The sequence below is a fragment of the Lissotriton vulgaris genome, chromosome 4_1, assembly GCF_964263255.1.
Source record: "Lissotriton vulgaris chromosome 4_1, aLisVul1.2, whole genome shotgun sequence".
Lineage (NCBI taxonomy): Eukaryota > Metazoa > Chordata > Amphibia > Caudata > Salamandridae > Lissotriton > Lissotriton vulgaris.
Genome location: NC_141691.1, coordinates 680,442,906 through 680,464,018, shown reverse-complemented (window position 1 = coordinate 680,464,018; position 21,113 = coordinate 680,442,906). Strand labels below are relative to the sequence as shown.

General features: G+C 42.8%; 1 protein-coding gene across 1 annotated transcript in view; it reads right to left on the bottom strand.

Annotated features, from left to right (window-relative positions):
• The window catches only part of GRB10 (growth factor receptor bound protein 10), a 582,611-nt gene that overhangs the window by 17,630 nt on the left and 543,868 nt on the right, over positions 1-21,113 (bottom strand). The window contains exons 14-16 of the mRNA XM_086964958.1: positions 19,789-19,855; positions 10,146-10,233; positions 2,834-2,927 (exon numbers count right to left, since the gene is read on the bottom strand). Of these exons, the coding sequence (XP_086821084.1) occupies positions 2,834-2,927; positions 10,146-10,233; positions 19,789-19,855 (249 nt within the window). The remainder of the gene's footprint in view (positions 1-2,833; positions 2,928-10,145; positions 10,234-19,788; positions 19,856-21,113) is intronic.

Sequence of the window (21,113 nt, the reverse complement as noted above, 5' to 3'; positions counted from 1 at the left end):
TGCGCCGAGCCCGCTGCATCTCAATATATACCTTTGCCACATTGGCCACTCTTAGTGAATCTTGGGTGTAAGGGTACTGTCCTATGCAGACGATATACAGCTGGTGTTCTGTTTTAAAGAACATTCTGCAGCGCTTTTCACAATTTCAAGGAATGCCTGAAAAACATCTCGGACTGGATGAATGGGAATTGCCTGCAACTGAATGCAGAAAAGACTTAAGTCTTGTTATTCAGTCAGGCATCACCCCCTCAATCTAATCTCTGGTGGCCTACAGAGCTGAATCAGCCCCCAATTCCGGCCGATTCAGCTAGAAACCTAGGAATCAGGCTGGATAAGGACCTATCATTTACTACTCTGGTGCGTCACATCTCCTACAGGTGTTTCTGGAAGCGGAGATCCATTAGGAAACGTATGTGCTTTCTGCTGGAGGAATGCCGTAAGACTACGGTCTACGCCTTGGTGACCTCACAGCTGGACTACACCAACAGCCTATATCTAAGGCTACCTGAATACCCGACTTATATACTACAAATTATTCAGATTTCCGCAGCAAGACTGATTTGGCGGGTACCCCTCCGGCACCATATTTCCCCTCATTTTAGACCGCTACACTGGCTCCCGGTAACCAGGAGGATGGAGTTCAAGTCTTTGAACTTGACTTTTTGAGTGACCAGAGACATAGGCCCTAGGTACCTCAGGCAGAGATTGCATTTATATTATCAAGAACAGGTTCTGAGATCCAACCATCTGTGGCTCGTTCGGGCTCCACTCTTCTGTAAAGCCCGGCAAGGTGGCCTGTCCTTTTCAGTAAAAACAACAAACCTATGGAACTCTTTGCTGGACCACCTTCGCCTGATTGAACCAAAACAAGAATTCAGGAGAGTGTTGGAAAACCTGGTTCTTTACTCTGGTAAAACCGCCGGCTTGACCCTCTCGTTAGTCTGCTGTTAGCACCGGGAAACATCTTCGGAGGAAGCAGTGCACTCTAGAAATACCCTTTACATTACATTTCAACAAAGACCCCAAGACCTGGCTCTTCGAATCATTTGCCACACACAGAAAGACCAAGCCCCATCCCCCCCCACTCCCTAGCACATTGAGACCCTCACTGGTGAGTAGTCGTGCTTTAAAACCCTCTGACTGATTGACTGGATCATAACTTATTGCTATACCGTGCAAGGGCTGATGGCATTTGAGATTGCACAAATGGGTAGCTTCATTTGTAAATATCAGGGTTCAGGCAGTCCATAGGACCTAACTTAGGGCAGTGGAAGTTAAAGTTGATTGTAGGGTCCCAAAAGGCTGGTCTCTCCGACCTCATCTATTCAACATTTACATTCAACTCCTGAAACAGGAGAAGGAATGCTAGAGGTATACTAATATGAAAATACTTTGTTGATTAGATCTATGATTAATTAAATGAAGAATCAAAGATCAGAATATAGATTGTAATATCCACATATAGAAGGCGCGGGCAAGTCATTAAAATAATTATCAGGTACACTAGCACATAGATCAGTAATTGCAGAAAAAATATTAATCCAAACGGTTGGCGATGTGGTGTGTTTAATTTTCTATTATGGAAGTCCTTTGTAGAGTTCATGACATAAGGAGCACCCAACATGTGTTTTGCCCCTTAAAGGGGGGGCGGGGGAGGGGGGGGGGGTGAGGGGCAGGGCTTGATAACAAACATTCTGATTTTAACTCCATTCAATTCCATTAAACTCAATAAAGAGTCAACATTATAGTACGTATAACAATAGGTGCCAGAGCAAACACAAAATAAGTGGCGAATTCTAGATATGCCCTTTCAATAACACTTGTGACTTGTCTGAGCGAGACTAAATTCGTATAGCAAAAAGACAGAAAAGAAAAAAACACAAATGAAAAAGTAAATCAAATGATAAATATGCGTTACTGTTTTTTAGTATCACTTCACCGCTGGCTGAATGGTGATTCCATTCATTTAATGTTAAGAATTTAACATTTCTATCAAGGCTGGACCAAAGACAAAATATAAACCTGTTTAATTAACTATGGCAGTTATATACGAGCATGGCTAGGTCAAAACAATCTTTAGCAAGGTGAATTGCATCCTGTATTCTTTGCTACCTTTGAGAAAAACAGGCTGCCAATGGGAACACCAGAGGCTCATTCAACTAAGAGAAAGCAACTACTGCACCTTGGATGAGAAACGCCCATTCAAAAAAAGCATGCAAATGCGTATGGAAATACTCTACAAAGAAATAGTTCAAACGTCAGCTAAAATATACGGTTTCGATTCCAATGCCTGCTCAGACATCACATTCTCTCAAGATGCTTTAAATGTTTGCGGCTAACATTACTAGATGCAGGTACTTGTACCATTCTTTTTGGTCACCATTTAACTGGGGGTGAGATTGCTACTCTATTCTAATATTTCTCATCATCAATTATAATTCTATGAAGCAGAAGAATAAGTCACTTACCTGCATTCCAAGTCCTGCATCTAGGTATTTTCATTGAAAAGCTAATTTGGTGTTCATTACAGGATTAGTACAACCTTCCGGAATAAGAGTCTTTGATAAATATTTTAGAAACAGGCAGTGGCAACTGCTAGTACCATTCATGTGGGAAGCTGCTGTTTTCTTACATTTTCAACAGGATTTCCAAAGGAGGAAACATTATCTGCAGGTTTAGATCTGAATACTGCGTTCATAGGTGACTCATACAGCAAGTTTTTCTAGCCCATGCAAGCCACAAAGTACAATATGACCCAGTCACATAATGCATGTTATGCATGCATGCACGCATTCCTGCTCAAAGCACAAGCACAAAAATTAAAACCACTTACCGGTAAGATTTGAAAATGTTTAATTTTCTGGTGATGGCAGAGTGAAAGGACAAACGCCTTTGGGTTACTCTGGCTATCTCTCAGAAGGAATAGCCTATTGGGAGAAAACCCATCTATTAGAACACAACTTATGGCATCTTTCATGGTTTCATCAATCTTGAGATAGAAGAAAGTTAAGCCAATAGAAGATGTTCCTATGTTCTTCTCAAACATTTAGTAGTTTTCAGGTTGAGTTCCACTGCTGCAAAAGGCAGATGGAAACAAATCACACTTCCAGCAGTAATGTTCCATTCCTTCATTCATTCTTGCTGACCCAGCAGTCATGGTTCTCAGTTATTCAAGACAGTGTATTGTTCCTAATTAATCCACCACCTTTTACAGCATTTCACCCCATACAGGGTTCAGCTTGAAACCATTCATGCATCCAAAGGAGCATGGTCATATCTTTTTTGTACACCACTCAATGAAGTAAAGCTGGAGTCATTCTGCTTTCACACTTTTTTATCCAAACCCTTGACAAATTTTGAACTAGACTACACAGCCCGATTACTTTGGACTAGTGCCAGATGAGGACATTCAAAATAAAGGTTTGATTCTCCGACTGCTCAGGGCACCCTCAGTCTATCACACTTTTCGTGCTCCCTACTTCCAAACTTCACCCAAACAGTCCTAATCCCCCTGTGTGCTATGTCCACAGGCTAATTATTCCCTCGAATCAGTAATTTGTACAACATTAATCCATCCAATTAATGCTAAGCTCCAAAGTTTTCAGGCACTGTCAAATGTCTGAATTCGGGCTACTTCCAGATATGACTAATGTTACCTCTGCCTCTTCTTTCTGCTCTCCTTTGGTAGAGCTAATTTCACGCTCTTATACTTTGTTCCAGGTATCCACTATACCTTTCTATAATTCCAATTTACTTCTTTATTAAAATTTTTGCTGCAATTGTATCATTTTTACAACTACTAAACCCTTACACACAAATCATCAGATGTGGTATTAAAAAAATCTTGAAGCACTGGAAAAGCTGATACTCCTCACCATTGGGACTAATTGGTTCTGCCAAGGATTTTTAGCATTGTTGTACAGCATCCCATATGCAATGCTGCATGGCTAAACAGTAAAAAAAAAAATAATAAGAATATTAATAAAAAAAAATAAAAAAAAAGAGTGCCTCATTTTATAGGATTGCACGTGTTCCAGTGAACCTGGCTTGGCAGTTCTGGCTGGACAGTTCCTATTGGACCAGAACCTAGACTGATTTGCACATGGCTAAGTGTAAGATGAGGAGCTGTGGCGGGCAAAAACAATGGACTGGAATGAGGGCTGACTAATTACCAGCGGGTGAAATTATTTTAAGCATTCCATCCATCATTTTTTTTGTTTACGTTAGTACAAAATGACAAGTTTCTTTTTTTTCTTTTTATTTAACAATCTGAGCTGAAAATAATGTTATCCAAAAGTGTTGCTTTGGAATATGTACAGTGGTGGGGGGAGCAACATGTACAGTGGTGGGGAGAGCAACATGTACGGTGGTGGGGAGAGCAACATGTACGGTGGTGGGGAGAGCAACATATACAGTGGTGGGGAGAGCAACATGTACAGTGGTGGGGAGAGCAACATGTACAGTGGTGGGGAGAGCAACATGTACAGTGGTGGGGAGAGCAACATGTACAGTGGTGGGGAGAGCAACATGTACAGTGGTGGGGAGAGCAACATGTACAGTGGTGGGGAGAGCAACATGTAGCAACATGTACGGTGGTGGGGAGAGCAACATGTACGGTGGTGGGGAGAGCAACATGTACGGTGGTGGGGAGAGCAACATGTACGGTGGTGGGGAGAGCAACATGTACGGTGGTGGGGAGAGCAACATGTACGGTGGTGGGGAGAGCAACATGTACGTTAGGTGGGGAGAGCAACATGTACGTTAGGTGGGGAGAGCAACATGTACGTTAGGTGGGGAGAGCAACATGTACGTTAGGTGGGGAGAGCAACATGTATGGTGGTGGGGAGAGCAACATGTATGGTAGTAGAGGGGAGCAACACAGGAGGAAGAATCACATGGGCTACAGGAATGTGGAACTGTTTAGGGAAGCATATGGGCCATAAAGCAACGCAGGAGAGAGTCACAAACTGGTGAGCCAAACACAAAAGGGGCAGGTGAGAAAAGCACAGAATGAAGCAGGGGTGGGGAGGGGTGGGGAGAGTAGTAGAGAGATAGTTTGAAAACACATGCTCTCTCGTTTATTGCTTAATCAAATTAAACAAAAGTAGTGCTTCAGAAGTGAGCAGGGTAAGGACACAAGTAATGCATCCATGCTCCAGAGGAGGGATAAACACAAGATGACAAAATAAACTGACACAATCTGAGGAATAACGCAAGCAAATGTGTTAGAACGCCAACTAATGGTAGGCAATGGGTGGGCACCAAGCTCACTGTAAGCGGACAATACATCTTTTCGGCAAGACAGCTTGCACTACTTGGAAGTTGAGCTCCAAAAATTAGTTTACAAAAAGATGTTCGCAGATTCTGAAGACCAAACTACATTCTTCAATGATCGAGGATGGGAAGAGGTGAAGAAAATGTGAGCCATAAAGCATGTAAATGATTTTAAGCTCCCTATTGAAGACATTGAAAATGCTTTGCCCCGCCAATATTTTATGGTCGTTACTCCGCACATATGCCACCACGAGGCTTCTTCCAAACTTTTATACAGTAAGCTGCAGCGGGGGCAATCGGTTCAAGATAATTAAATCATTTTACGCATGATGAGTGGCCTACCATGTCTGATGCTTCTACTTGAGCAGTTATGCACTTTATATAATGCATCTACAAGCAATAAGCAGAACTCAGGAAGGTCTTTATCCCTTGCTGGATTTATTCGGTGTGCATCATCGATGCATTTATTTCTTGAACGCCAGCCAAAATGGATGAATAACTCAAGCCTTCAGATGATGCACTAGTCCAATCAATTTAGTTAGATGTTAAAGATCTTGGTCAAGAAACCAAAATGTTTGTGGATTTCCGAATACAGTTGGAAGGGCCCAGTCCTTTCCTGATTGGCAGGTGGTCTGTGAGAGTGAGCGGGGGGTTAATGGCAATAGTCCTCTTAAACTGGCCTGGTGAGAGTCACATGTTTCCCAGAACAGACAATTTTAATAATGTTTGCAGGCTAAGCGGTCAGTCTCCTACTTACAGTTTAAGGCTGTTCTGTAGGCAGAAACTTGATGTTTTTTTATTCCGTAACTTGCTATTGCAGTTCAGTTGGATGGTATGTTTGGAACTTCAAATATTTGACCCCATATAGGTCAGTGACCAGGAACAAGCTTTTGTGTGTATTATGCACCAGTTCTGCTATAATTTCTGAAGACTAAGTGTGGTAGTAGGTCTCATTCTTTCTTTTATGTCGATTGTAGTTTGTACATATTGTTAGCTCACTTTTAGAATTTGTTTATGTCACCTGTAGAATCATATGATGTAACCTCAGAATTACAGAGCCTTGCTCTCTGAGGGGATTTTACAGTTGGCTTAAGAAGAGTTGGGATGTGTGCCTTTCTGTTCCGGTGGGTCTATGGTTTATATACTTTATTAAACCATACCTAACCACGATCTACCTCTACGGCCCATCTTTATACTAAGCACTCGCAGCGTGAGAAAATTAAATTATTTGACAAACAGGTTAACTTGGCCAAATGTCACTGTTTTTGTATCCTCTCCTTCTGGGTATCCTTTTGGCACTCCTGCATAAACCATGTTGCATCTGTCTAGTTTGAAAGGGACAAGAGCTCCGCTAAGCTCAAGCAGATGCCTCATTAGAAAAGGTGGTACATTCCTCAGCGTCAGTAGCTTAAAAGTAGGTCGTTTTTGTTCAGAGCCAACATGTACTTATCAAAGAACAGGTCTGACAAGACTTAATGGGTTAAGCATAGTTCCAGCGTTTTCAGGCAATGGGCACTCTACAGTGTTCAGTTGATCCTTGGCATGCGGATTTCAGTTTAAGACTAAGAAGAATGGAAAGTTATCCTTAGTCTTTGACAGTACTCAATTTGTTGAAGAATAAGTGCCGATACCCATAGCTTTGCTAAAAAGCCCGCAGTCGGTACTGCCACACAAAATGCCAATGCTAGAGATTCTGGAATCAACCTTCTATCTCTTTAACCGACTTATAGACATTCACGAACCCTTAATCTCTTATAGGTTCCTGCTTTGATGGTTTTTTCATTTTTCTCTTCCTCCATTGTTTTCCCGCTTGCTCAAGAAATGTTGGATGAGGTAAAATAAATGTCAATCTCAAAAAATGAGTGCTAGTGGTTCCGGTGTACTCTCCCATACCCCCCGGCAACCACTGGCTCAAAATAATCTTTGAGAATGCAAGATTTTGCTTCAAAATTAATCACCTTTACCCAAACAGATCTGAATCAATATCATTTGAATACATTGGGGACTGCAGTTGACGAAACTAAATTATTTCTAACAGCCACATGAAATATTGAAGTGCTGTGCAGACAAAGCATCCTCAAAGAGCACTGCAATAGGCAGGTTGGTCATTGAAATGAAGGGCCCAATTCTGAATTGTTTTCTTTGGTTTGATAGGAAGGAATAAAGCCATTAAATATCAACAACTGAAATGTCAGTAATTTTACCAAGTGGTTCAAGAGAATCCTGAGGTCCACTATGTTATAAGTGCTGGCAGTCAAGCAGGTTCATAAATTTGAGTACAGGTAAAAGACCTTTCTGCGATGTCAACTAATGCAGAATCAATACTACTCTTCGGTCTAAAGTCAGATTACTCATTGTGGAGGATTTATTTTTAATTGATGCTTCCTTGGTGATGGGGTACATCATCTTCCAAAATCTGGCTTGGGAAAGAGATTGAATATCAGCTGACACCCGGATGGAAATCTGGGATCTGCTAATATTTTATTTTTATCATAGTTGTTAGTGTGGCTAAGGCTTTTAGGGGCTGAGCTGTGTTAGATTGCTAAGGTCAGAGGGTAAAGTGTTGATATTGTCCTTCAGCACATAAAGGCAAGTATTCAACAAGCAGGGTTGCAGGTAAAGTTTTGGAGTTCCAAAGGAAGAAGCCTTGTGTATGTACAAGGATTCACACCGTACAAGATTAAAAATTAATCTAGTCTGAACACCCACATTTCAGTATCCAGACAGTTTGCAAAGTAAAAAAAATAATTAGTCAAGTGAGTGCACTGGCAGGGAGTTTGAAGATATACTATTCCTTGATCAGGAGTCATTGTAGTAAGTCATGGCGTAGGTGATATGGTTGTACCTGTTCAGGCTTTACACACTTTATTTTTCCAGTAGTCTTGGTGGAGAGACCAATACTCCACTGCAATGGCTGAGGCAGAGCTTGACCACAGAGATGAACAGTGAGTTTGAAGTGAGGCAGAAGCTGCATAATGAGGAGATTGCCTATAAGAGAAGGCGATGATGGAACAGTCTTCAACAAGCTGCCAACAGCGGGTGAATAATAAGGATTCCAACAACCTCAGACTGTGAAGCTTCTATTTAGTTAGGAGCCCTTCGCATATAGTCACCAAACGGAATGAAAGATGTTCTGGGCAAGCAGGCACGGCTCTGATTTTGAATTCTTTGTAATTACCTATGCCTTAATATCACCACAGCTTGCTGTGATCCATAGACAGTCTGACAACTTTCAAGTATATCTGGAAGGCATTTGCATTCATAGGAAAACCTATGCCTTCCTTTCTAGAATGCTTGCAAACCAGGAAAGAGTAATTTGTTAGGATGCCCCTCCGGTACAGGTTGACCTAGTGAGTGTTACCAGAGAAGAGTGCCTAAAACATTGCAATGTAGTTACATACGTACATTTGTTTCTAGGCAGCACAGAAGTAAATTGTGCTCCTTGATGAAGCCTGTGTAAAGGGCTATTATGATCAGGGCTCATTTCTAGCAGTGGGCCATCGTAGTGAGTAGTTCCAAGTGTTGTGGAGAGTGGGTTTCATCCCGAAAAAGAGAAACTGGTAGACACAAAGGACTATTCTGCCACTTGTACCTAGGTATTTGGGCAGCGAATCCCATTTCAAAGGCCATTAACATGCTAGATAGGCGAGAGATGTGTCTGTATTTCACCAGAATTGAAGGATCACAGCAGAAGTTAAGCAGTAGGATCATAAATGTGTGTGAGCTAATGAGACAGATCCTTCATTGTGTGATGAAATGATGAGTTACGTGATTAAGGACGTGGAAGCTGCAAAGCAGATGTTTGAGGGGAGGTCTTTAATAATTGTCATGTCTTAAAAACTTGTACCTTAGTGTCCTTGCAAACAAAAGTATAGTTGCATGATGACAGACCAAGGAATACAGTGAGAGAAAAGACCAGACTGGTCATGGTTGTTTGGAGTGCATAAATCCTGTCCTTCAAGGACTCTTTCTATGTGTTTGAGTGGGGCTAGACAGAGGAATGCCTGAAATAAAGGAAAGGTTTCAGTTATATATACAATGTGCCCGATAGTTCATTTTATGTTGGGACAAGGGTTGAAGGTTGGGTATAAGGAGGCATGCTCCCTGTAATAAAACTGAAAAAGCAGTTTTTTGAAGTTACTTTCCTCAGCTATTCAACACTTACGGCCTAAATCCGATTCAACGTGCCCTAGATTCCCTGGTGGTGAACGAGGTAGACAATATGGTCTGTGGGTACATTTGCTTTGGTCCAGTTTCTTTAAAAAGTGTCAGTGGAGTGGCTCACCATCTGGACTTTTGTTTTGAATATTTATCTATGATCACTAGAATGGTACAGTAAATGGAAGTCAACGGAATATTAAATATTAGGAACTGCTTGGAAGAAGTAATCCAAGGTGATGCAGGGCCCCATTCCTTCACTTGGAAAGTCATTATTGGTTAATGTTCTTTACTGAGGACCCATTTCATTGGAGACGTTGCAACAGATAAAAGCATGGTCAGACTACAAGAGGTAGTCGATGCCCAGCAATGTAAACATTTGAGATATGTGAAAAAACTGAGGTAAAGGCAATGGCTAGCTCCATAGGCAAGTTTCTCAAGTGGTTCAGTGAAGTTGATGGTGTGGAAGTCTTCACAACCTCCATAGTTCAAACTTCAGATGATGTGTTTGCCAAAATATTTAGGAGACAACATTTTTTAATCATTGGGAAGCTTTTCTCTCAAAGTCTTTTCGCTCTATTCCAACATTTTTTGGAATGCATTCATCTGTACTGCACCATGTCATGCAAATCAAATTTGCTTTGACATCATGCAACTAACCACAATAGCACAAACATAGGAACTGATACATTTTGTTTTAGCAATGCACTTACCCATCCACAAGACCTTGCTGTTTAATAATCCTTTGAGATTCTTCTCTAGAGATCCTGCCATGAAACCAATGCTGTGTCCTATGAATGACTGAAAAGGACAATGGAGAAAATCCATGTGGTGACATTAGTATAAACATAAAAAATAACCCATCAATGTAATGACATGCAGCCATCTTTGAAGTTAGTCTGTAACAAATCATTAATGCACGTTATTTTAAATCCAACACTTTTCTCGGGTGCACCACCAATGTTTTTGCCTTAATTTTACTATAGCCTTTCGACCCACATAGTAATAGAGGAAGAGCCTAATTTATTGAAGATTTTTCATAACTTATAACCGCCTTAAACATACCTAGACAAAAAATTATAACTCAATTGTGAAGGGATTTCTTTCAAGTCAGCAACTGGCCAGCCTTTCGTCAAGAAAAAATAAAAGCAAATTGGAATGTTAGCTAGAGGTCATCTTTTGAACAACCATAATTTCCAGTTATTTTCACATTTTCTGCCATACAGAATATTCTAGGAGTTTATCTTGCAAGCAAATTGCGGTGGAAGCGCATATCTATAATGATCCTACACGGACCAGCACCCTACCATAAAACTGGGCACTCGCTATACCATTAAAGTCAATTGGGAGGCTCAAGTTTTGTTAAAGGACTTCGGTACATCCACTAGGATTCTCAGCACACGGCATGTGCCAGACGAGGACCATCAGTCACCAAGAAAAACAAACCGGAAAATCATCCTGAAAAAATATGGTTTAATGCCATGGATACCAAGAACAGGTGCCTTATTCACTAAAGTACCAACAACACTGTTCCCATTTTTTTGTCAGCCCCAGTATGTATTTCACTAGGTTTATTTTCAGTTTTGTGCACACTGCAATTGATGTAAAACCTGTTTGAATATTAAGTGCTTCACAGATTTCAGAAAGTAATTACAAGAAATGTAGTCATTTTTAATTTTTGTGCTAAAATCCATTAGTCCGCAGTCTAATTATTCAACTATGATGTGAAATGCTTTATTGAGCAACACGTTATGGCTCAGACCATGAATCCACATGAAAAATGCTAATTTTGCTTATGGCTTTTGTTCCAATTGATTGCTTGTCACAAAACATTTGCAAGTTAATTTATGTACCAAAGGTTGTTCGAATCAACTTTTGTTAATCTTCATATTCAATTTTCCATTGCCCACATAACCTCCAACAGCTAACAATTCTCCAGGTTCCCACTGAAGTAAGATTAAGCCACAACATTGATTACTCAGTCCTACAAACAGCCAAAAACGTTGAATACTTTTGGAGGTCAACAGGCTCTAGACTGCACAGACGTACTGTCAATTGAACGTTTTGCTTTTGGAAAACAATGCACTCTGACCCAATGTTCTTGTGCTACCAGAATCTGTAACTTGCTTCACCCTGCACCACTACTTCACACTACATTTATGATAATCCATACTGGAGGTCTTGGACAACTCCTTCCTCCATTGAGTTTCCAGAACAGCCATACATGTATTGTTTATTACACCATTTTAATTTGTGACAGGCAGGTTCCTGCTCAAAACAATATTCATCCTTACTGGCGGCTGTCTCCATCCTTCAACTTCTCCCCCTCATTTTGCAACCACTCTTGTTGCCATCCTCTCCCATTATAACTGTTCTCTTCAATTTGCCAATTTATTCCAGTACCATTAAAATTGGCAGGTCAAGCCATATAGCCAGATTTAAGTGTGCTATTTGTGTGATATTCGTGGGGCTCCCTCGCGGATTTTATCGCGGCGACTCCCCTTCACTCTCATTTATTTTAATTTCACTGGAATATTCCCTTGTGCACCCTGCCCTAAATTACGAGCAGTTTTAACTTACTTGGTCACTCGCTCCCCCCGCTTTCCAAGTGGGGTCCAGCCGAGCCAATAGCGGAGTCCCCCGGTTGCGGGCTTCCTGTGGCGGCCATCTTGGCTTGGGAGGCTAGAGGGACACTATATAAGGAGCTTCCTCTGCGCAGTCACGAGATAGGCTGTTTGTTTGAACCCCTCCTGAGGCGGAAAGCCGGGAGGTTGCTGCTGAATCGTGTATTTGTTAACTTATAGCCAGATTTAAGTGTGCTATTTGTGTGATATTTGTGGGGCTCCCTTGTGGATTTTATCGCGGCGACTCCCCTTCACTCATTTATTTTAATTTCACTGGAATATTCCCTTGTGCACCCTGCCCTAAATTATGAGCAGTTTTAACTTACTTGGTCACTCGCTCCCCCCGCTTTCCGAGTGCGGTCCAGCCGAGCCAATAGCAGAGTCCCCCGGTTGCGGGCTTCCTGTGGCGGCCATCTTGGCTTGAGAGGCTAGAGTGACACTATATAAAGAGACCGTCATGACTCCGCGCAGCGGACGCGGTCAGCGAGCGTGCCGGAGTCGTGCCAGAGTCCTGCCCTTCTGCGCCCGTCCGCACCTGTACGTCGCCTCTCACTAAGGCCACTGGGGAAAATCGGAGAGGTAGACTTTCGTACTCAAGACAAGATTTACTCACTCTCCATTGTTTGAAAGGGGAATGCACTAAACTCTATTCTCCACTGAGCAAAGCCCGTTCTACCTGCCTTTGTGGCTTCTCCCTGCCAAAACCCTCCCTGCCACCGTCCCTTATTAAGGCCAGTCGGCAACAAATTAGGATGGGCCAACTGAATGTAAGGTCCATGAAGAAACACCATCTGGAAATTAATGAACTTATTACCAACCATACCCTTGACATTCTATTTCTAACTGAAACGTGGTTACAAGATGATATGGACTCAGTTATCAATTTAGCACCCACCAATGGATATACCACGTACACCCTAAATAGACACACTAGGGGAGGTGGGATCGTGATGATGGTGAAATCCAACTTTTCCTACGGGTTTAGTAGGCTAGACATTGAAGATTGTGAATGTGCCCGATATAACATCCAAATTAACCCTCAATTTACTCTTGTGGGTCTCTTGATCTACAGAACCCCCGGAGCAGACAAGAACTTCATAGCATCACTTCTTGAAAACATGTGCTCCTTGATCACTGGCACTGCCAATTTTACCATCATAGGAGATCTGAACATCCATTTTGATATCACCACTGACAATACGGTTAACACTCTGACAGCTGACGTAGACGCCCTACAGCTTTGCCAACTTGTGAGTGGCCCAACCCACAGTGGCGGACATCTCCTAGACCCGATCTTCTCTAATTTGGCCAACGCGAGCGTAGAATCGCCTATCCCCATGACCTGGACAGACCACTGCTTAGTGACCATGATATTGCCCATTGGGTGTGATCCTAATATAAATCCCGCCCAGCAGATGCGGAAAAGGCCATGGAGAAAGCTCTGTCTTGAGGAATTCCACGCTCTCCTCACATCTGACCCTCCTACACTTAGCGATGAACCCTAACCAAGGGTATGCTAGATTTTGTGATTGGATTAATAGTGCCTTAGATGCTTTGATTCCTGCTTTAGATCAAGGCACGCTCTCACGTATCCAGCCCATGGTTCAATGACTAGCTTACCTTACTAAAAAAGGAGCTAAAAAAAAACGGAACTTAGATGGAGAAGAGATTATGATCCTGTTCAAGACCCTCTATGTCCAGTCACAAAAAAGCTATCACCGTAACATCTGTAGGGCTCGAGCAGCTTTCTACGCCAAAGAGATCAACAATAGCCACAATGCTTCCAAAACTATTTTCAGAATACTGAAAGAGCTCAGTGCCAAAAAATTAGTAGGCAACTCCAACACCTCATCCGCACTGTGCGATAATTTGGCTACTTTCTTCATGGACAAAATCCAGAAAATATATAATGCCTTTCCGGCCAGTCCACAACTCATTCCCAATGCTGACCCAAATAGGCCCAAATTGTACTCCATCCCGGCACTTAGCCAAGAAAACTTCGACACTCTGCAATAAAATTAAGTCAGGTTCACCAGCAGACCCCCTTAAACCCGAACGATTCAGAGAAGCAGATGAGACAGTACTTGGCCCCCTCAAAAACATTATTAACCTGTCCCTTCACACAGCTAATATTCCCGCCAGCTGGAAGCAAGCATGGGTATCCCCCATTATATGTTATGTTATGTTAAGTGTTGCTTATAAAGCGCACTGACACCGGAGCTTCCTGGCGCTGGTAGACAGAACAGAGTGAGGAGAAGGTAGAGGTAACAGAATCTACGTGGGGGTAGGGAAAAGGTAAGTTTTTAGCATTTTCCTAAAGTTGAGAAAAGAGGAGCAGGATTTGATAGAGAGAGGGAGGAGGTTCCAGAGCCCAGGGGCCAGCTGGGAGAACCGGCGTCCGCCGAATCTCTTAGTTTTGCTCCTGGGGATGATCAACAAGTCAAGGTGGGCGGATCGAAGATTACGTGTAGGACAGTAAGGGTGGATGGTAGATTTCAGGAAAGCAGGGGAAGGGCAATGAAGTGCCTTGAAGGTAAGACAAGCTACCTTGAAGGCAGCCCTTCGCTCGACCGGGAGCCAATGCAAATTCATAAGCAAAGGTTTAGCTGATTGCCATCTGGGTGTTCCATGGATCAGGCGGGCAGCCTGGTTCTGGACGATTTGGAGGCGTTGAGTCAGGTATTGTGGTAGACCGTGATAGATGGCGTTGGAAAAATCCAGACGGGAAAGTACCAGCGAAATAACAGTTTGGGTGAGTGCTGCCGGGGGAAGAAAGTGGCGGATTTTGCGGATCCTCCGAAGTTGAAACATACAGGAGGAAACCACCGCTCCCACCTGAGCCCTGAGAGAAAGCTCAGTGTCGATGATGACACCTAGACTTTTTACTGTTTTTGCAGGGACGGGGGGGGAGCCAAACTCTGGAGGCCAGAACTGTGGACCCCAGTAGGTGGAGCTGAGTCCAGGAAGTAGGAGCTCAGTTTTACCGGGGTTCAACTTCAATTGGTTCTGGTTCATCCAGAGTTGGATATGAGTCATGGCTCCATGAAAAGTTTTAATGGCATTTGGTGAGCTGAGGGGGAAGATGATCTGGAGATCGTCAGCATAGTTATAAGTGACGATGTCCCATTTCAGAAGTGATTGAATTATAAAGAAACCCACGCTAGACCCTAACCTACCCGAACATTTTAGACCCATATCTCTGCTCCCCTGGCCAGCCAAAGTGGTGGAAGCCCATGTTAACTCCATCCTGACCAATTTTCTGATGTCTAACTCCATTCTAGACAAGTCCCAACTTGGCTTCCGGGCCGGGCACAGCACCAAAATAGTCCTCCTGAGTGTGATAGAACATCTTCGAACCATACTAGACTCAGGAGGAACGGCAGCACTGATCCTTTTGGATCTCAGTGCTGCCTTCGACACGGTCTCCCATGAGGTGCTGATGTTCAGGCTGGAATAAGCAGGGGTATCTGGCCAGGCTCTTAATTGATTCAAGTCTTTCCTATCAGGCAGATCCTTTAGGGTCTCCACCCCGCCGTTTCTCTCTAAAGAATGCCCCATTGAACAAGGAGTGCCCCAAGGATCTGCTCTCAGCCCCACCTTGTTCAATTTTTACGTGCAACCTTTGGCAGAGGTAGCTAGGAAACACGGGTTGTCATTAGTGTCCTACGCCGACCACACCCAGCTGGTGGTGGCGTTGAAAGACGAGAGCGGTTTGGGTGCGCGGAATTTTAAACAGACTCTCGCCGACATTACTAGCTGGATGACATTAAACTATCTCCAGCTTAACGCCGGCAAGACGGAGGTCTTGCTGGTAGGCAAAGATACTACTGCTTGGGGGGAACAACTGGTGGCCTGAGGCACTGGGACAAACACCTGAGCCCAAAAATGTACTAAACATTTTTAGGAGTATGGGTAGATTCTGCCTTGAATTTTACCCATCACACGAAAAAAGTGGCGGCCAACTGTTTCGGGATTCTACATAACCTAAGGCCTATCCTAAAATACTTTGACCACCAAACTCGCCAACTGGTGGTACAGTCAGCTATTCTCTCACGGCTAGACTACGCCAGCTCCCTGTTGCTAGGGACGAATGTTGCAGAGAAAGCTAGACTGCAACGAGTCCAAAATGCCGCCGCGAGAGCACTTACTGGCCTTCCCCGCCACAAGTCAATAACTAACACCCTCATGAAACTTCACTGGCTCCCAGTGGAGAAGAGGATCTATTTAAAAAACCCTGTGCCTCGCTTTTAAAATCCTGAAATCTGCCTCCCCCCTATGCTGTGCCCACTCCTTTCATTTTATACTCCCCCACGCGCTCTACGGTCGGAAGGACAGAACCTGGCCATTGTCCCTCGCATTAAACTAGCCCGGATGGGCGGTCGCTCTTTCAGATACCTAGCAGCGAGGCTCTGGAATAAAGTTCCAGCCCAGATACGCGGACTTAATGACCTGCTGTCCTTCAGAAAGGCCATAAAAACTCACCTCTTCTGTTAGTCATGTTATGTCTTCTGCAAACTTCCATCAGCAGCAGCCCCTTCTTAGGTACGAACAGCTTGCGACGGGACGCCCCTTTGCTGGGGCAGCCGTGCGCCATATAAGTACATATAACATAACATATAGTACATTTCTTTTCAAACTTTTAATCAGAGAAGGCTGTTTAGTTAAACATTTAGAACATCAGCACAGGCACTGGTTATGTAACAGATTTTCAACAAAAACCTGGAGGGGACTTGTAATAGAAGGCGGGCTGGGGGGAGGATTAGAACATTTTCCTGTCTCATGCATCCCTATTGTCTACCATCTACGAATTGAGATCAGTAAACTCAGTGAGCATGATTTATTTTACTTCTCCACATACATTATGCTGGTCTCTGCCCTACAATTCTTCACCTTATCTGTGGCCATCAAATAAGGACTGCAGACATTTTTCTTGCTTCCTTTCGAAAAATAAAAGATGCGGCAGTACTAGGCACAGGGTATGCCAAGCAGGCAATAATAGAAAGAGTACCATTCAAAGGGCCCATGACTAGTGTCTTCAAGCATGACTACATGGGCAGAGTCAAGAATACTAGTGAATACACACATGCGGTCAAAGTTTGTCTCTACAAAACTCAAACCATTCATGGATTTAACTTTGTTAAAGGATTTTGAAGTTCTTAACAAAGGCTGATACCAAGTATAGGAAATCCACCTGTTTGAGGAAGGAGAGTATCCAAATCCAAGTGTTATTCCCAACACAACCATGTCAAGTAATCGTCCATGGAGGATCCCTTGAGCACCCAACATATAGGACAAAGTCAGAATAAAATGCAAGCATGGTCAAAATCATGCACTTTATGGGCTACATACAGGGATTGACAGGCAGTGTTCCATATATGCCGCAACAATGTTCAAGTCTTTTTTTAGGTTGGGGCAGTGAATGCATGGGAGATATCCTGGCATAGAAAACAACCACTGAATAATGTAAATGGTTTAAGGTTCTGGATTAGAACAAGAACAATCCTTCAACCTAAGGTTTATAGAAAAAAACACACCTTATTCTTTTATGGTATATAAAGCAGTTCTGATAAGCCGTGCAGTAAGCTTTTAAAATTTCACAACCTTCATGTTTACATACATTGCTTTAGATGTTTAGCTCATCTGTATTTGAATGCATTGCTCTCCACTGCTATGACCTACTTCTGTGGTTAGTTTCTTTATGCCAAAAATGGAAATAATGGATTGGGCATCAGTAGCGGAAAAACTCTAAAATGCACCCATAAAGTAACTAAATGTAAGAACTAATTTTGTGTTTCTTTTGTGCAATGTGGTTAATTGAAAACCAAACTATAAAACGCCCTTAAAGTGAGTTACTCCATGCTTTCAGTAACCACCGTTTAGCTATACATATTTCTTAGGCTTCTCCATCACCGAACCACTGAAAAAGCAATTAAAGGGGAGCTAGAATGAATTTCAGCTTGGAATATCATCGTTCCATCCAAATTATATCAAGCCACAGAAAACAAGCACGGTTAAGAGACATCACTGAACATGTTGCAGGACAAGTAAGCATGTTCAGTTGCTAACATGAAACAAGCATCAGTGAGACCGTTTAACTGGTGCTAGAACTGTGCTAACATATATCACTACTTTAGTATGTCAATGTTTCGAGTGAGGGGTCAAATGGTGGGCGCATCTGTAAACTGTTCTGACTTACCTCTACTGCTGCAAAAAGGATGTTTCGCTTTCAAATTGTTGCCGTCTACTACTAATACCAGTCAAGAGTGACCACTAGTGGGAATGAAGCCCTAAAGGAAAGCTCTTAGTAATTACCACAAGTTATGGACCCCTGATGAAACCCCACCAGTCCACCAAAAACCTAAGATCTGACTCACTTGCCCTTGCTAGCATCCCAAGAATAAAAAAGTCGAGATCCGGCGGCCGCTTGTTTGCCTACAATGCGCCAAAACTATGGAACACCCTCCCGCTTGCCATGAGGAGAGAACATAACCTCCTCTCCTTTCGGAAACAATTAAAAACCTGGCTCTTCCCTTAATTCCAGTCTTCCTTTCCGCCCCTCATCCCCTCTGGAATACTAGGTCTTGTTAGTGCTGGGATGCCCGAGGGTAGCTATGCGCTCTACAAATCCCTACTCAAACTCATGGGCAGATTTGAAGAAAGATATCTACATAGAGGAAGTTACATTTTCTATAGCAATAAATCAAAGTCTAAACAGGACTCAACCCACACATTTTAAATTCTAGTACAAGTGTATCGATACTCCAACCTCTTGTTAGGAACTGGTGTGTAAATGTGCTGAGACTCATAGAAATGACATTATCTACCGAAAAACACAACTGTGACAAGATCAGGATCCCACGCGAGACAGAACCTAACTGTCATGCTCCTATGAATGACACTTGTTAGGCGTTACTGAACTGAAGGACATTTAAGTTTGTTTATCTAGCCAATACATGGACAAATAAAAGCCCATGTATTGGCTAGATAAACACATCCCAAACAGGCTCCTTTCCGAACATGACATGGCGAGGAGCAAGGACTTTCCGCACTGTTTGTCTTGGCAGAACGACACATTCTGAACTAGTCATCACTCACCTGTCTGGTGCCCTAGGTTTAGGACAGTCCAAAAAACAAAAGGGCATGTGGTCTGTCTGGGGTCATTTACAAGCCCAAGTCTCAACGAACTGCAGGTAAGAGAAGAGCTGTACTCGCGCTGCTTTGGGTACAACGGTTACAACAATCATGTCTAGTTACTGGATGAAGTGGACTATTTTGACTTGGAGTCCAATTCGAACTTATCTGGACATGCAATCTGCCCCACCACAAGCCTCTCTCTCTCCAATTAATTTGAAACCTTATCTTTGCCTTGTGATACTACAGCACAGTAACTACTTTTCAAGCCTGTTTTGGCAAAGTACAACTAGCTTATTGTATGCTTTTAAACTGATGGCAAAAAAATGCTTCTATTCTGCAACGAACTGGACCACGACAAAGTTGGCAGTGCAGTTCATTGCTGAAGACAACTCTACAAACCTTTAAGTTTATTTTAGGTTTCATGAACATGCAGCATTGGGTATCTCTGATAAGCCTATTGAGGACCCCATGTGGTGAAATAAGACTATCAGTAGGCCATGACTGAACATTGTTGTGACATTTTTCTAGTGCCTTTCAAACATTTTCATGCAAGTATAGATAGCAATATGGGAAGCTGCAGGTTGGCAGTTACAGTTACCTGTGCTGAGTGTAGAAGGATGTAATGGACTCTGGCTACTCAAGACATTCATTCTTGAACTTCGCTTCTGCAAAACATTTAGAAGAATTTTAATGCGCTTAACAGACACGATCACAAACTAGGGAAACTGTAACTTGGCAAAAAGCAAAATATAATTTCAGCTTCATTCAACCACTGTGGAAACTGAATAGGAGGAGGACGTGTATTGGCTGGCCTATGGTTCGCTTTGGAGTACATAAATGAGCGGAGATCCAAAAGGTACTGCAGTTGATAAGCTGGGAATTGGACAGAAAGTTGTAGGGACAGTTAAGGTAAATACACCTTGCAGGACCTTAAGAACTGTCACGTTGGAGTTTTTGTTGCTACAAGTTGAGCCCAGTTGCATAAAATTGTCATACTCTGTTTCCCACAAATGGAGGTGTGGCGCAGCTGCCAGGCCGGGTGGCTCTGGAGTGCGGGGCTCATGGTTTGATCCCCAGCATCATATGACTCTGGGCAACAGCTCAATTAATTTCCCCTACGGCCCACAGCGCCTTGAAATCTTAAGGGCGGATATACAAGTGCTTAACAAATCGGAATTATTATTACATGCTTGTACCAACTGAAACCCCGCCGAAGAGACTAGAGTTCCGATGAAAAAGTATAGCCGTCTGTAGTGGCAGAACTAAGATATGCTTATGGCTTGTACAGGTTTGCTATCCTCCCATCTCATTGTACCTTTCCTTCCTTGAACGAAGAGCAGGTAGAGTGAATAGAAGTGTGATGGTGATCAATTAAGTGGTAGATTTAGAGAAGACAATTTAAAATCACAGAATTACGAATCCAGAGGTTCTGCTTAGTGTCTGAAGCAGACACAGGAGAACAGACCATATATCTCGCAAGAGACCCCCAAATGCCGCAAGACTTGATGAAATTTATAAAATCATGTAATACTCCTCTCAGTAATCTAAGAAGTTTAGCATCAACCACTTTAGTTTTTATTAGTTTCTGAAAGACTAGGCTAATGCCCAGAAAGCTTAAACATTTAGCATGTAGCCTTTCGAAGCCCTCCATAAAGTAGCATTAGGCACCTTGTTTCATACCCAAACCTCTCTGCATTAAGCAGCAGACAAATGGCATCCAACAGACATGGCCCGCAAATATTTACACCACTACATCAGATGAAGAGAGTAGAGCAGCTCTTTAATCCGTTCATCACCCAGCTATCACTTCACTAACAATGCAGACGTACACCCTTTCTCAAGCTTCCAAGCCGCACAAAGCGCTGCCATGCATCATCACTACCAACAGTTGCTCAAAACCAACTGCACGTTTTTAGCTGGCAC